This window comes from Protopterus annectens, chromosome 5.part0 (assembly GCF_019279795.1).
Source record: "Protopterus annectens isolate FY-2018-M chromosome 5.part0, PAN1.0, whole genome shotgun sequence".
NCBI lineage: Eukaryota > Metazoa > Chordata > Ceratodontiformes > Protopteridae > Protopterus > Protopterus annectens.
Genome location: NC_056735.1, coordinates 860,511,472 through 860,528,552, shown reverse-complemented (window position 1 = coordinate 860,528,552; position 17,081 = coordinate 860,511,472). Strand labels below are relative to the sequence as shown.

At 40.3% G+C, this 17,081-nt stretch overlaps 1 protein-coding gene across 4 annotated transcripts in view; it reads left to right on the top strand.

Annotated features, from left to right (window-relative positions):
- The window catches only part of ARHGEF7 (Rho guanine nucleotide exchange factor 7), a 2,881,265-nt gene that overhangs the window by 2,090,988 nt on the left and 773,196 nt on the right, over window positions 1-17,081 (top strand). For all 4 annotated transcript variants that reach the window (XM_044072654.1, XM_044072651.1, XM_044072652.1 and 1 more), the window contains one exon: window positions 13,769-13,855. In XM_044072654.1, coding sequence (XP_043928589.1) covers window positions 13,769-13,855 — 87 coding nt within the window. The remainder of the gene's footprint in view (window positions 1-13,768; window positions 13,856-17,081) is intronic.

Below are 17,081 nucleotides of genomic sequence, written 5' to 3'. Positions count from 1 at the left end.
AAAGGATAATATTGATCCCTTTACATCTTCTATGTCATCTATTCTCCATTTTCTGAGTTCTGCTTTTCATGAGGGTCCCAGATGTTCATCGTGTTACCCTGCTGCAGTCATCACACTTGGGTTATCCTGCTGTCAGGCAGTCCCGCAGTCGGCCAGAGTTCCAAAGTCATGGTCCGGCGTTGGTTGCTGTCGCTTCTTCCCTGACGTCAGTGCGCCAGGGGTATATAAGAGGCATCCGACGCCATTTTCTTCAGTCTTTCTTGCCGCGTGGTGCCCGAAGCAGTTCGGAAGTGCCGGTCGGCTGACACCTGAGATTTTCAAATCGAATTTCAGTCCGAAGTCTTCAATAAAGCTAAGTACCCCGCTGGGGAACCTTTTCTTGCCTCAGTCCGATGTCAGAAAAAGTTAACAATTGCATTTCTTGTGGGAAGCAAATACCTCATAAGGACTTCCATTCTTATTGTATTCCTTGCCTAGGCCCAGACCACAATGTCACAGGTTGTCGGTTTTGTGCTAGGTTTAATAAACGAACTATCAAACACCGTTTTGACTTCGCACAACATTACTTTGGTAGGAAATTTAATTATATCATGCCGTCAGAGCAGCCGACGACAGGCATGCATAAAAAACGCAAGGATAAGTACAGGCAGCCTAGGACCAAGCCAGACTCCGAGGCCTGTGCTGGGCCTGTCGCCGGTTCTCCAGTTTTCAGTGAGGCACCTATGCAGCCCCTGACAACTGCAGAATTGGAACCCCAGACAGCTGCGGATTCTCAAACGGAGTGTACCAGGCCGTCGCAGCCGTCTTCATTATGCCCTTCCGACACCGGAGCAGAAGGAGATCCTGGTGCAGTAGAAACACCTTCGGTTGCAGAAGGTGTCTTCAGACCGACTACACTCACCATTAAATCTTATGCTAAGCTTAAAACTCCATTAAAACCAAAAAAGACTGTACATCAGTCTCCAGTTCAAGGCCCCATGCCTAAGAAACAGATGCTTAAGATGGCTGAAGATGTGATTACCCTAATCAGAGGTTCCCATCCCCCTCCAGATAAAAGACCAAGACAAGAGGAGGATTATGCTTCCTCTGACCAGGTTTCAATTTCCTCAGATTCTTCTGAGGAACAGGATTATGCTTTTCCCCCTTATGAAGACTCTGATGCTGAAGAGACTATTCCCTCAGCATCTCCCCCTGAAGACTACTCCTTTGGGGAAACTTTACATACCATGAGGGAACATGTCCACTAGGAAGACCAGGACTACTCTGATTCTAAGAAAAGGCTCCGAGAGTTCCTTTTACTACCCCAGCACAGACCACTTGCTATCCCTCCAGTTTTAGACATTGTGGACGATGTTTACTTGGAGTCTAGTCTAAATCCAGACTCTCTACCTCCTGCTCCAGCCAAACCAGACAGATACTACAGAGTACCTGACTTACACAAATTCCTTTATAAAAGCCCTGTGGCTGACCCAGAAACAATTTCCCAGGGTCCCAAAGGGGCTAAAGCTTCTATGGCTAAAAATCCTGTGCCCTCTGAAAGGGATTCCAGAGCCCTAGATAGATGGGGAATGAATATATACACCTCAGCTACTCTGGCTATGAGAGCATTAAATTGTCAGTTTCACATGCTGAAATATCAGCAATTCCTAATGTCTCAATTAAAACAAAAAATGAGCACACATTCTGAACAGGCTGAATTCAAGGAAATGCAGGATCTGTTGCATGCAGCTGAACAGGTGGGCAAACATACTTTACAATTTGGATTTGATTCATTGGAAGCTTCCTGTAGAGCAGCTGTTACTGGGTCTGTCATACGTAGGCATGCTTGGTTAAAAGAACAAACCCTACCTGATCATGTTAAAGCAAAATTATTGGATGCACCTTTACAGCAGGATGTATTATTTGGTGTTGAAGCAGAAGAGGTTTTAAAGAAAATGGAGGATAAGGCAAAGTCTATGCAGACGGTCAAGGATTTTTTACAGGTACAACCCCCTCGTTTCAGCAGAAATTGGCCAACAAAAACTGGTCCTTTCCAGCTTCTGGCAGATCACAGAGGGGCAAATACAGATGCCCAAGGGGCAGAGGTCAGTCACAAGGCCCTTACAAACCTCACCAATGGGGTACTGCTACCCAGAAAGGAGGAGAAGACAGGCCCCAAGCTAGCAGAAGACAAACACAATGACTCAACCCTCAAACTACCAAGCAAATCGCTCTTGGGAGGAAAATTAGCACTTTTTTGCAGACAACTAGCACATCATCACAAAAGACAAATGGGTCCTAAACATTGTCTCACAAGGATACAGATTCCACTTTCATACCTTGCCAAGGATAAAAGGAATGCCAAACCTGCCACCAAATCAATAGGCAGAGGCACAAAAACAATTTACAGCTCTCATGGACATGAAAGCCATTCAACATGTACCTACACAGGAGCAAGGACAAGGATTTTACTCCAGACTCTTTCTAGTCCCAAGAAAGGACAAAGCATGGAGACCCATTCTGGATCTTTCAATTCTGAACACCTATCTGCAAGTGCCAAAATTCAAGATGCTAACACTACAGCAGCTTCTTCCCATGCTGGGCAAGAAGGCTTGGCTAATAATGTTGGACCTCAAGGAGGCATACCTGCATGCCCCTGTCAGACAAAATTTCAGAAGATACCTCCGCTTCATTGCAGGTTCAACCCATTATCAATTCTCTGCACTGCCCTTTGGCTTATCTACTGCGCCCAGGGTCTTCACCAAATGCCTGGCACCAGTAATTCATTACTGCAGACAAAGAGGAATTCAAATATACCCATACCTGGACGACTGCCTTATTCAAGCAGAAAGCAAGGACATTCTTTTAAAGCATCTGGCATTTGTCAAACACCTTCTAAGTTGCCTAGGGTACACAGTAAATGAAAAGAAATCAAAACTAGTGCCCTCACAAAACATAATATTCCTGGGTGCCAGCTTGAATACAACGGCCCAGATGGCTTATCTCACGCCAGACAAGCAACAACAGCTGACTCAATACTTCAAAATAATGGCAACAAAGAGCCAACTCCCTGCAAGAAAAATTCTGCAGGCCTTGGGATTCATGGCATCTTGCATACTACTAATACCATTTGCAAAACTGCATATGAGGAAATTACAATGGTACCTGAAAAGCGTATGGACTCAGCACAGCCACAACTTGGAAACGATACCTCTCATTCCCTGCCTTTAACAGGAGTTTCTATGGTGGGCACAGGCATATCACCTCAACAAGAGTCAGCCTTTCACCTTACCCACAGCCAGGGAAACTATGACAACAGATGCATCGGACTATGCCTGGGGAGTACACATGGCAGGACAGTGCATTCAGGGCAAATGGAGTACAGATCAAAGGCGTCTGCATATCAATCAAAAAGAAATGCTAGCAGTACAGAATGCCCTAACAGCTTTCAAGGACCTCTTACACCCAGGACAACTAATAATAAAGACGGACAATACCACAGTAATGTGGTACATAAACAAACAAGGGGGCACATATTCCTACCCTCTATGCAGGCAAGCAATGACCTTGTGGAACACAGCACTGTCTTACCAAGTTCAACTACAAGCACAATTCCTGCCAGGAAAGAAAAACACATTGGCAGACGACTTAAGCAGAAACATCATGGATCCCCACGAGTGGAAACTAGATCCACAAGTATTTGCAATGATAACTCAAAAATGGGGACGCCCAGACATAGATCTGTTTGCCAACCCCCAAAACTACCAACTTCAAAAATTTTACACAAGGACATTCCACCCACAAGCTTGGAAAGTGGATGCCCTCTCATTCAGTTGGAAAACATTAACAGTGTATGCCTTTCCTCCACTGCCTCTTCTAGCAAAGGTACTGCTGAAAGTCAGATTAGAGAGGCCACAAATGATACTCATTGCACCAGACTGGCCATGCCAGCACTGGTATCCAATTCTAAGGAACATGGCCCACGGACCACCATGGATTTTACCACAAATTCCTCACCTGCTCACCCAGCGAGACAATCAGATTCTACACAGCCAGCTCAAGACTTTAAACCTGGCTGCATGGCAAATTACCTAAACAACCAGCCAACACCTCTACCCAAAGCTGTTATGGATGTCATTCTGGAGGCCAGGAGGCCCAGCACCAGGAAAACCTATTCAGACAAATGGAAAAGATTTTGCGCCTGGAACCAGGCTAAAGGCCAAAATCCCCTTGATCCAAATATTCCTCAGATTCTACAATATTTAACGGAGATGTTGCACAAAGGACTTTCCTTTTCATCTATTAAGATCTACGCCTCAGCAATTTCAGCTCATTACAACACGGATCCTCCTTTATTTTCACATCCACTCCTAAGACAGTACCTCAGAGGGGCTAAGAACATAAGACCGCCCAGGAGAGTACCAACACCTACTTCGGATCTCAACTTTGTTCTGGAAAAGCTTACACTGCCGCCCTTTGAACCAGCTTTTTCAGCTGATTTAAAATTTCTTTAATGGAAAACTGCCCTGCTACTAGCAATAACTTCAGCTAGAAGAGTCTCAGAGCTACATGCACTAATGGCAGTGGAGCCTTTCCTCATTTTTCATCAAGACAGAGTCTCTCTACGAACTAACCATTCCTTTATGCCAAAGGTGGTATCCTGTGCGGCCCTAAACCAAATCATTCATTTGCCCACCTTTTTTCCAAATCCCCAGAACAAAGGAGAAAGACTCCTGCACTCTTTGGACATTCACAGGCAATTACGTTACTACTTGGATAAAACTAAGGCTTTCAGAAAATCTGACCAGCTCTTTGTAGCCTATGCTGCAGGATCACAAGGAAAAGCTATCTCAAAGCAGACCATTTCAAAATGGATAGGACATTGCATACGTTTCTGCTACATGCATCATGGGAAACCGGTACCTGCTAACATTAGGTCCCACTCCACCAGGGCTACAGCTACATCAGCAGCCTTTCTCAGGGAGGTGCCAACCAAGGATATTCTGGAAGCTGCAACTTGGAGTTCAGTGCACACCTTCACCAAACACTATCACTTACCTCTATATTCTAAGACTAGAGCTGATTTTGCCACTGCAGTTTTGCAGGGCCTACTAGCTTCTTCTAACCCTGTTTAACTCCATCACCCATCCTTAGCTTTGGGATTCAACCCAAGTGTGATGACTGCAGCAGGGTAACACGATGAACATAGTACAGTTCTGTACCTACTATAAATGTAAATGTTCGAGTGTTCACCCTGCTGCAGTCCAGGTTACCCTCCCTCCATCCCCTCTGAACTAGCTGGACTTATCTATACCCTTCTATCCTATACAACCTCTGTGGCGTATTTGCTTGTGCCTGAAGGTATTGTTTTATTTTTATATAGCAATATATATATATATATTGCCTACCTATTGGGGGCACCTGACATCTGGGGCAAGAAAAACTGAAAAAAATGGCGTTGGATGCCTCTTGTATACCCCTGGCGCACTGACGTCAGGGAAGAAGTGACAGCAACCGATGCCGGACCATGACTTTGGAACTCAGGCCAACTGCAGGACCTCCTGACGGCCGTATAACCCAAGTGTGATGACTGCAGCAGGGAGAACACTCGAACATCTACATTTATGGTAGGTACAAAACTGTACTTTTCTCTACCATTAACCTACAGCTGGCTGCAATTTCTAATTTTCATTTAGGAAAAGGATCTTTCTCTATTTCCTCTTTGATGTTATATAAAGCCTTTGTGAGGGGTATTTTCCTGCTAAGGCCTCCAATTAAAGATCCTTCCCCTCCTTGGGACCTTGCCCTCATCCTTCAAAGCTTCATTCAAAAACCTTTTGAACCATCAGATAATTGTGACCTGAAATTTCTTTCTTGAATGACAATTTTCTTGGTAGCTATCACATCAGCCAGGAGAGTATCAGAATTGCAAGCCTTGTCAGCCAGGACCTCCTTACATCATTTTTTCATAAAGACATAGTTTCCCTAAGAACTATTCCATCTTTTATGCCTAAAGTGGCAACAGTGTCCAACATTAATCAGTCCATTCACTTGCCAGTATTCTTTCCAAATCATTCAAACAAAAGAGAGTATGTGTTGCACCTTCTCAGTGTTCACAGACAGTTGCGTTTCTGTTTGCACAGAACAAAGAAGCACAGAAAATGTGATCAGATCTTTATATCTTTCTCTGCTAATCATTTGGGACCAGCAGTATCCAAGATTACTTTAACTAAATGGATAACAGATTCCATTTCTTCCATTTATTCCCAACAAGGGGGTTGATTTGCCTTATCCACCAAAAGCCCACTCTACTAGGTCCATGTTTACTTATTCAGCTTTTTCTGCTAGAACATCTGTTGACTAAGTATGTGCTGCATCCACTTGGTCTAAGACTCATGCATTTGTTTCTTACTATAAATTGGACATTGTCACCAGAAACATGGCATCCTTCGGCAAAACAGTCCTCCAGCATACCCTTTCTTAAGGGCCACCCAAGAGTTATGTAGCTGGGGGCATCAGATTTTGAAGTTATGGATTTATCATAACTTGATGTCTGTGTTGTCCATTTTCATTCTTCCTCATGTCCCACCCTTCCATCCCCCAGCCTTGTTATCTTCGAGAAGTTACCTTGAGGAATTCAGAATCCATAGTTTCATGGTTTGAGCTCCAGAGTTTCTTGTTATGCCCATTTTTTTGGTGACTGTGTGGCTATTAAGGCAGCAAACTCTTATCTGAGGAGTTATGGAGATATGATGCATTATGGGAATGGGAGGAGCTCGAGACTCAGATCCTAAGTCTGGTGAATGCAGCTGAATTGGATCCAATGTCTGGTCCGAAGACCATGTAGTGAGAAAGAATGAAAATGGACAACACAGAAGCCAAGTTATGGTAACTACATAACTTCAAATTATACATATAGAGCACTGAATAAAGCATGCAGATTGTTATACAATTCATAGATATAAGAGCATACAAACATTGTAGAGAATTAATCTTCTGGCCTAAAATGCCAAATTCCATGAAATCTTGTGTTTTTCCAGTACTTGATTCATATTCTGGAATGTTATGGTATTATCTGGAAACGTGTAAAAACAGTTTCCTTGCTGATAGGTTGAATGCTCATTGGTTTGCGTAACTGCCATTAGAAGAAGGAATTGTTCCTTATCTTTCTGAATGGCTTGTCAAAATCTTTGTCTTTTGTAGATCTCACCCATGTCAGGAGTGTTTGCTATTTGTATCTTTATATGCCTAGAATAAAGCTGAAGTTGTAGATGTTTAACCTAACGATTTCCCAAACTTTGTTCTTCCATAGAGAAATACTGAAATTGGCAGGGATTAGGGCCTTCCTTCTTCAGTCTATTGCTTAAGGTAGAGGGTGTAGGCAGCTGACTTATTATGTGCAAATGCCATTTCATTTGTTAAAATGTGGTGTAACAGCACTTGCACAAAATTACAAAACAACAATTCTCTTTGACATTAATAAACTCACACACCCATCTTAATTTATTTTTCACATTCATGGTATCTGCAGGTTAGAAGAATTTCCCCATTTGCACTTATCAGTGATTTATTTATTTTTTTTATTTATTTTACATTTGTTGACCGGGCTAGTACATCTGGATATATGTCCATTTTCAGTAGAGGCCCCGGGGAGAAAAGCTCCAATGAGTATTACATGGTTTCAGAAAGTGTTACAAAAGAAGTAATAATAACAAGTATAAAACTAACAGTAAACAACTAGTAAATGAAATTTTTTTTTTTTTTAATCAGGAGATTGCATATTACAATCTGAGAACCAAAAAATACATAAACTACAACCTATGTAAGGTGCTTCACAAAGAACATTACAATACAAAAAAATAATACATAAATTTTATAAGAGGAATGCTGAAGTGTAATGAGAGGTAAAGAAAAGCTGAAAGGAGTGTAGAGAGAGAAAATAGGGAAGAAGGAAAGTAAAGAAAAAAGGAGAACAGAGTAAGTCTTGTTATGTTTCCAACAGAGTTTGAGAATAGGCAGTCACCTGTAGAGTTATTAGGACATAGACTTTTTAAAGAAGTACTGTGTAGATGGGTCTAAAAAGTGGGGGAGAGGTCTGGGATCAGATATCTGAGGGTTGATTATAGCATATTTTCCACCAAAGTTGGAGAACAGGCAGTGTGTGTTGAGTTATAGGGTGTAGTAAGGGAAAAAAAGGCAGAAGACAAGAAAATAAATAGTATTAGTCTGGGTTACTACAGGGGCATAGCCATTTTGTATTGAGATGCAGTTTTAGATTCCTTTTGAAAAGTGGGAGAGAAGTCAGAGATGAGATATCTGAGGGTAATTTATTCCATATTTTTCCAACAGAGTTTGAGAACAGGCAGTCACCTGCAGAGTTTTTAGATATAGTGGTTTTGATTAATAGTTTGCTTGAAGAGCGTAGCTGTTTCTGATTATAGTAAGGTGTGATGTGGCAAGAGAGTATTGGAGTTTTGGAGGGTTGGTGCAGGGTTTTTTGGGCTATTATGAGTTGTTGAAGTTTGAGCTGATTCGGAAGTTCTAACCAGCTTAGTTGTTTTAGGTTCAGGCAGTGATGTGTTCTAAAAGGGGCTCCTGTAACAAATCTAGCAATATTATTGTAAGATATTACTAGCTTGTTGAGGTTTTTCTTTGATAGATTGGTGTATATAGGGGAAGGATAGAGTAAAGTAGAGATAAGGTGAGTTCTGGCTAACGTAGTTCTTGCAAGTGGAGTAAGAAAGGGTTTGATTCTGTAGAGGGTTCCTATTTTTTTGTTCACTGATTTTTATAGTAGTGTTGATATGATTGTCAAAGTTTAGATTGTTGTCTATTGTTATTCCTAGTAATTTTGTGGTAGCATCAGGAGAAATTATAGTACTGTCATTGGATGTGATAGTGAAGTGTAAGGGGATGTGCCTTGGGTAGGTGTGAAGAGAAGCAGTTTAGTTTTCTTGGGGTTAAGTAGTAGGCAGCGATGTGAGAACCATTGTTCTACAGTGTTAAAGGCTTTTTGGGTAAGAGACTGGAGTTCTGTTTGAGAGGTAGATGTACAGATAATGGTAGAATCATCTGCATATTGAATACAGATAGTTTTTGGGATAGCTAATTGCAGGTCGTTGATAAAGATGGAAAAAAGAAGTGGGCCTAAGATGGAGCCTTGTGGCACCCCAAGAGAGATGGGAAGATGATCAGATAGTGAATTTTTCCAAAGTACTGCCTGCTGTCGGTTTTCAAGGTAAGATTTAAACCAAGTTATGGCAAGAGTATCAAGTGAAAGAGAAGTCAGTATGTGCAGAAGTAGTTGGTGGTTCACCATGTCAAAGGCTTTAGATAAGTCAGAGTGCAGATGAAAGACTATTTTTGTTGCGATTAAAGTTGATGGAGTTTGTAAATGAGAGCAGTGCGGTGGTGGTACTGTGGGAACCATGCTGACAATTGGCTAGTAGGTTGTTTTGTAGAAGGTGGTTTAGCAGTTGTTTATGGATACATTTTTCCAAAATTTTAGCAATGGGGGATAATAGTGCTATAGGACGATAGTTAGAGAAGTCCCTAGAGTTTCCCCCTTTGTGTAGTGGGATGATGTGAGATATCTTCCAGATTGAAGGGATAGTTCCTTCATTAATAGATCTATTTATCAAAATAGAAATGGGATAGGCAATGGCTTTAGCTCCTATTTGCAGGAATTCAGCAGGAAGATTGTCTGCGGAGGGGGTGGTAGGTTTAAGTTTTTGGAGTAAGGATGAGATAAAGGAAGTAGGAATAGGTAGTAGATGAAATGTGTGGGGTGGATTAGCAAAAGATGGAAGTAGCTTAGAGGTATCTGGAGATAAGTGGCTAGCAAGAGTTTGAATATTGTTTGTGAAGAAAGAGTTGAAAGCATTAGCTGTTTGTGTAGGATTTTCTGGGTTAGAGTCTTGTGGGTCAGGTGTTATAGATTGCCCTGGGGATAGAAGATTATTAATGCTGGTCCAGAATTTTTTAGGTTCCTTTTTGGATGCTTGTTGTAGATGAAGGTAGTAGTTCTTTTTGTCTGTCAGGATGGCTTTTTTTGTACTATTTCTACATTCTCTAAAGATTTGACGGTCAGCTAGATTCTTAGTGTTACGCCATTTTGTCCAGGATTTGTTTCTGATAGTGATTTTTTGTCTAGTATTGTTGGTCAGCCATGGGGCAGGTTTGGCTTTGGTCCTGATAGTACGTATTGGTGCGTGCTGGTCAAGAATAGCAAAAAATGTGGAATTGAAGTACTGTACTGCATCATTGAGAGGAAGAAATTTTAGAGGAGACCAGTTACATTGTCTCAGTTCTTTCAGAAAGGATTCTGAGTTAAATTGCTTTTTAGAACGTAATGTTCTGACTGTGTTTTGAAGGATTAGATTGGTTTTATGCCTAATAATATATGTTAAAGAGTGGTCACTTAGATCGTCTGGAAGGGTGCCAGTTTTATAGGTTTGTTGGGGGGTGTTAGTAAGTATCCAGTCTAAAGTGGTATCCTTGTTATTGTTTTTATTAGTTCTGGTAGGGCAGGTAATTAGTTGTGAGAAGCCATGTAGGTTTATGTGGGAGGTGGGGTTTAAGTTGTTACAAGAATTCCAATTAATATTTAAGTCACCTAAGATATATGTTTCTTGTGGGAGATTAGTGGAGAGCCAACTGAGGATATTTTCAAGAGCATAAATGTTATTTCCTGGTGGAAGATACATACAAATTATGTATATGGCTTTTCTTTTGTTGACGAAGTTTAGAGCAAATTATTTCGGCACTATTGACTATGGGAAGGTTCAGATTTATAGTACTGATTTGTAGCTGGGTTTTATAGAGAATTGCTACACCTCCCCCCTTTTTTATTGAGCGGTCAAGTCTAATAATGTCATACCCAGGTGGGGAGATTTCGTTGTTTTTAATGCTAGGTTTTAGCCATGTTTCTGATAGGCAGAGTATGTCAAATTGGTTGACATCTAGCAGGGCATGGACTTGATAAATTTTGTTGCAAATACTACGTATGTTGAGTGGGCTATAGTGAGCGAATTGGTAGATTTGTTAGGTAGAGCAGGCCTAGTTGTGTTATTGTTGTAGTTTCCTATGGTCTGGGTATAGTGTGGGCCAGGGTTTGGATGAATATCACCATCCAATAGTGAGTGGAGGAGTGTTGAGTGCTTAGGTTGTAGAGGTTTCCAAAAGTAGTCAAATAATTTTCTTGTTTTTTGGTTATGGAATTTAATGTGGGATAGTCTGTGGTATTTGGCTAGTAGGTAGTTGGGCTTGTAAATGAGATTTAGGAAGGTTGCAGAAAAAGGTGTTATAGGTGTAGAGGTATGTATGGAGGGAAAGTTAAGGGTAGAGTGCAAAGGTAATTCATAGGATGTTAAAATATAGGTAGTTGCTAGAGGAGTTATAAGTGAAATGATAATCAGTGTTTGAATTAGAGAAGGGTTCACTGTAGTGTGCATTGTTGAGGAAGTGGGAATTTGAGAGAGACTGAGAGACAATAGTAAGTATATATGAGTTAGAGGAGGAGGAGAGTTGGGTAATTGGTAAGTGAGATGTGTATGATAGGGGTGGGAGTGTTATAGATGATAATTGTTTGATTGGTGTGAGTAAGGAAGGGGTGTGGTTTCTGGAGGGATAAAAGTAGGAGCACTAGGGTGGGTGGGATTTGGGGGTAGGGTAGGGGAGCGGAGTGAGCCCGAAGGGCGAACGGAGCGGGTAGAGACAAGAGAGCAGAATATAGAGGAAGACAATCAGTGAAGTGGGAGACTCAGCAGGTAAGTTTAAAGGTAGGAGAATGTAGACAGTATTCAGAGGCTAAAAGCAAGAAAGTCAGGAAGGTAGAGGAGAAGACAATGATAAGGATGCCTTAGGACAAGGAGAGTTAATATATAAGTGAATCCGGGGAAACTGGGAACAGAGTTATGGGGGTAAGGATACAGAAATAGGGTGGAAAATACAGTATAGAAAGTTAATTAATGAGAAAGCGAAGTACTGAGACGCCACCTAGTGGTCAGTCAGTGTGTGGCAGTGGCGATGTATCCTGCTAGATTTGAGGGTCTAAAGGGGAGTGAGGATGAAGTAGTTTGGGTGAAGGGGATAACTAAAGGAGGTATGGATAATATACAAGAAAGAAGAGAAGGACTTGGGGTGGGGGGCTGGCTGCTGGCTAGCCTACCTGAGAACCTACTAATGTTTTAACATGTATTTCGTTTGAGTTTATCAGTTTCAGCATCAATACATACTTTCAATGCCTTTCCAAAGGAAAGGTTTCTCTGATGGTTGTAAGGTAATGTCCTTAGTTTTCCCTAATGTTCCAAAGCTTCTGGCTGGGGATATTCAGATGTTTGGTGCAGAGACAAGCTGGAACACAGTGCTGGTAAGAAAGAGAGAGAAAGGAAGTAAGGCATAGAGTATTAACTTAGAGAGCAGATAAAGATGTTATGCAGACACAGATGCTTGTGTAATCACAGTCAACAACAATACGTTGTAGCTCTATCAAACATGTATAACTTTATGTAGTACCAGCAGCTATACATAATTCAGAGCAGTAATAACTTAGTAAGCAAAATGTATCACAGACACAGCTGGATATATAATCACCATAAATAGTAATACTTTGTAGCGTTATCAGAATTCTATGACTCCTTTTAGTGCCCGTAACTACCGTGATTCAGTACCAAAGCGCGTCTTTTCGACGTCTCAGGTAATTTTACCAGTTCTCAGTAGTCAATGTTAATGAGGCTACTTAAGTAGAGGGCAGTATGCTTTTGGAGAGTTTCTACAAAACTCTAAAAAGTTGTCGAACCTAGGAAAATGACAGTATTCTGCTGAACCTTGTTTAGTAATGGTCTGAAAATGTAGCAATTAGGAAAGGAGGTCATTACTGGTTAATAGTTACTAAAAAACAATTCTTACGAGCAGACAACATCTTTAAACAGCCTACGCGTATGCAACGCTCTATAAATGTCTGCGTTTGCAGCAAGAGCAATAGTACATCAGCAGAAAAACGATGTAAATTTATAAACGTTACCTCAAGGTACATTCATTACAAGTCACAAAGCACAACGCTCAGATGTAAGTGTTTCTTGGCCAGTTGTCCAAAATCGGATCGGAGGCAAATGACTGTGTGCATTCACTTTCATGACGCACAGGCCTGTGTTAATTTCATTGTACAAGTCCCAGCAGACGTTTTGCCAAGTCTTTTTTGGTTTGCAGGTAGTGTCCTGTTTACATCTGTCAGTTTACATGCAACACTGTACTGTGACTGAAAAGATCCATTCCTCCAACATTTTTGTGAGAGGTCATTAACATTTAAGGGCACATTTAATTGCAGTATGGACCAGATTTTAGGGAAGTACAGATCAGCTTTAAGGTATTACTGACAAGGCTGAATAATCCTGAAATGTAATATCAACAACTGCTCAATCTTTCTTTGACATATGGGTTAAGAACAATTTACCCAGCAGTATCAACTTGCAGGTTGCTTTCTCCACCTTTACTTAAATGATCTTATAGGCTGCATTTACTTCTAGAATGTGTTAAATTATTGCTGTAGATTGACTAAAACAAACAGTATTGCAATATGTTAAGAGAACAAAACCAGACACATTTTTTGGAAGTGACAACTTCCTGATTGACGCTCTGATAGATGTAAGAGACAAAATTGAAAGGACAGTGGTACACCAGGCTGATTAAGTGAGAATAACTCTGTTATGTCATCTGTGAATTGCATGCATATGTAATACTAAATTACATTAACAGAAGTATATATAACAGAACATTTTTTTTATTGTAGGAAAAAAATGAGAGATATTTGCTGCTGTTTCCTCATGTGCTGTTAATGCTGTCTGCTAGCCCTCGGATGAGTGGCTTTATATACCAGGTAAGATGAAATGTTTTTCACAATGTGCACAACATGTCTTAATGTTTCTAGGATCTTAGGGTTTTATTATAAAGCAGTATTTGATGTGTAAACATGCTGAATGATTTTTGTGCACCATTTAAGTATGTTTAGACCATTCCAGTAAACTGAGGGAACCAAGAAAACTGGCATGGATTAAAATATAGAAAGGTTATCCTACATTCAGACAGATATAAATGGATTTGCAAAGCCCTGCAGAATGATCTGACAAGTCGATTTCCAGAAACATTGGTAGCTACCTTAGCTGATTGTTAATGGTGGGTATTGAATTACAAGTTGAGAGTTCTCTGGCAGCAGAACACGTGTGCAATTCAGCGCATCTAAACATTTTAGTGGTCCATTGCTCAATTTCCTATGCCTGTAACATGTGTTACTAAAAGTTTGAGAGACATGAGTTTATTTTTTTGTGAGAACCGTAATATGAATGACTTTGTTTAGAGTGAACTAATAAGCGCAGACCAAGTTGTTAATGCAGTTATAATTTTTAAACTTGCAATAAAAGTTTTTGCTGAAGGGGCATGGCTTTCACATATTTCTGTAGTATGCAATGATTGTCGTGTGCAGTGTTTGAATCAGATAAATAATAAAATTGGTGCACAAAAGGAAAAGTGTTTATTCCTTTGCTGTGGAAATCTGTTTTCAGAAATTTTCATTCAAGTTATTGATTTACAGGATTGTTTGTTGGGGGAATGGTATGGATTTGTGTAGCTAGCTGTTTTAAAATATATAAATATAGACTGGTTTAAAAAAAATAAATGTACAGTGAGTTATGTCCATGACTCTATACTCTGTAAACCATGGACAGTCTAAACTTTAAGCTAAATGAGAAATAATTTACAGGTTTTTCCACTTGCCACAAGGTTGTGCAGCCTTGGAGTTGGTTGTATTAGTTTTGAGGCTGCAGGAGGCAAGCTCCATATATGGGAAGTGTGGACAACTTTCTTCCTGTTAAGAAAAAAGTGATAGTGGTCAATTGTTCTGTTTTGTAGGTATGAGTGTCCACTTTAATCTAAACAGTGATTCTGGTGACGTAAGCTTTATTCAAACTGGATCACGATGTATACCATTTGCAGTTTGGTTTTCCTCATTGTACCAGATGAATAATTTGTTGTGCAAGATAAAGATAGGCCTTGGACCTGCTCATTATCAAAACATTTGTATAGGCTGTATTCTGAAGTGTGCTGTTTAGTTTGTGTTAACTCATTTTCCCAGTGTCCTGTAGTTTATCTGTTTACACTCATGTCATGACTCCTTAATCCAGTCAGCTTTATTTCTTTTTTTCATGTAATTACAAATTAATTGGAAGCTTGGTGTATTATTTCACTCCTGATGTGCATGCTCATTCTTTAGTAGTCTGTCATGGTGTTGATGGAATTAGTAAAACCCTGTTACGTTTAATGGATTCCATCCTTATTTCTGCCTGGTCATTATGTCGTCGTCGTCCCCCCCCTATTATTTTGGTGGAGTATTCCACTTGTGGTTTTCCTAGTAATTTTGCTTTTATGAGCCAAGTTGATGACCCCACTCCTGACCACAAGACTCTTCAGTAATTGTTGTTGAAAATTACAAAAATCATGACAATTAGAAATACACTAGTTTAGATTTCAGTTCATAGATTCATAGGTGTGTACTAAGCTAATGGCTTTGGGGCCTTTACAAACGTAGCCTTTAGAAGTGCCCTGGCATTGTGCCGCCTGACATTAGTTCCCAATGCCTCTATCAAGTAGAGCCACTGGAGTGATCCCCAGGGCGAACGTTCTATAGGTTCATAGCTTGTATCTTTGTTTGAGGGGTGTGAGGAATTCACTGCCAGTATTGTAATTACAGCATTGGTAGACTTCTTTTTGGGTTGAGGCATTATAAATTAGTAAAGCTGTGTTTGCAAGTTGTGTTGGTTACTCATGGTGGGTGGATGACAGCTAGTTCTCTACCAAACATTGAATTGTTGTGCCTTATTTCAAAATGTGTGCGTTTCAGTATTTCCATAACTTTAGATGCTTCCTGGTATACAGTAGTGTAGCTAGGGCAGAGCAAGAGGGGCAACAGTCCTGGATGCAAAATGTTGAGGGGGCACAGTCAGCCAGTCCCGATTGCTCTTTAATGTAATTAGACCGCTTTTAAAAGTTAATTTTGCATTTGCAGTCCAACCTGAGTGCTTGTAATGCTTGGTGTGTTAGATCGTACTGTAATAAGCTGATTACTTATGGCTTATAACAATAAGTGCCATCTTTTTTGCTCTTTAATTGAAGAGCCTAGGGGGTGGGGTGCTGGTTTATAGCACTGGCCTAGGGTGCTAATTGAATTAGTTACTCTTCTGCTGCTATAGGTACTGTTATCTGACACCAGATTTCGTAGCATCCCTTATCTGGTTCTTTCCATGCTAACACCACCATACTAATCAAATTATTCTGTAAGTAAGGTGGTATCTTTTATTTTTTTTTTCCTGTTTGTCCTGAGCTTGTCAGTGCATAAACAGCATCCGTTTTTATTTTATTTATTTATTTATTTTCTGCTGCTGTTTTTTTTTTTTTTTTTTTTTCACTTTTTTTTGTATGCTACCTGATATTGTTTCTTACTTAATTTTCCATACCAATTAAAAGTAGCCTGTCTAATGACGTAATTGTTCCATCATTCCATTGACCATCACAGCAGGAAAGAAAAAAGTCATATTTTACATATATTTTTGCAGGTGGAATACATCCCTGATGTGGGGGTTGTACTGCATGCCCTAGACTCATAATTATACTACTTCCTGGGTATATCCTTATACCCTTTTCTTCAAGTTGGTGTGATCTCAGAGGTAGCATATTTAGACATTTGAGTTGTGTATTGGAGACCCGTGCAGAAGCATAGATTAGTAGGATCAATCTTCCTTTATTTTGGAAATATGAAAGTTTTGATAACTGGCACAGTAAAGTGAGTGATGGTGTTAGAAAATGGACACAATTTTTCACATACTGTTGTCATTTCTGTATTTCCCAGTGGTCTGTTGTTTGTATAATAGAGAGCTCTTTTTGAAAGACACACATACCAAGTGTTTTTTTTCTCTTATTGAAGAGAAATCTGAGTTTCATAAATAAGGTTTAATCCTGTTACATTGCGCAGAATGGTCAAGATCAATGAAAGAAGTACAATATATGCCCAGACCGTATGTCTCCTCATTAGTCTCCTCTTCACTTCAGCTAGA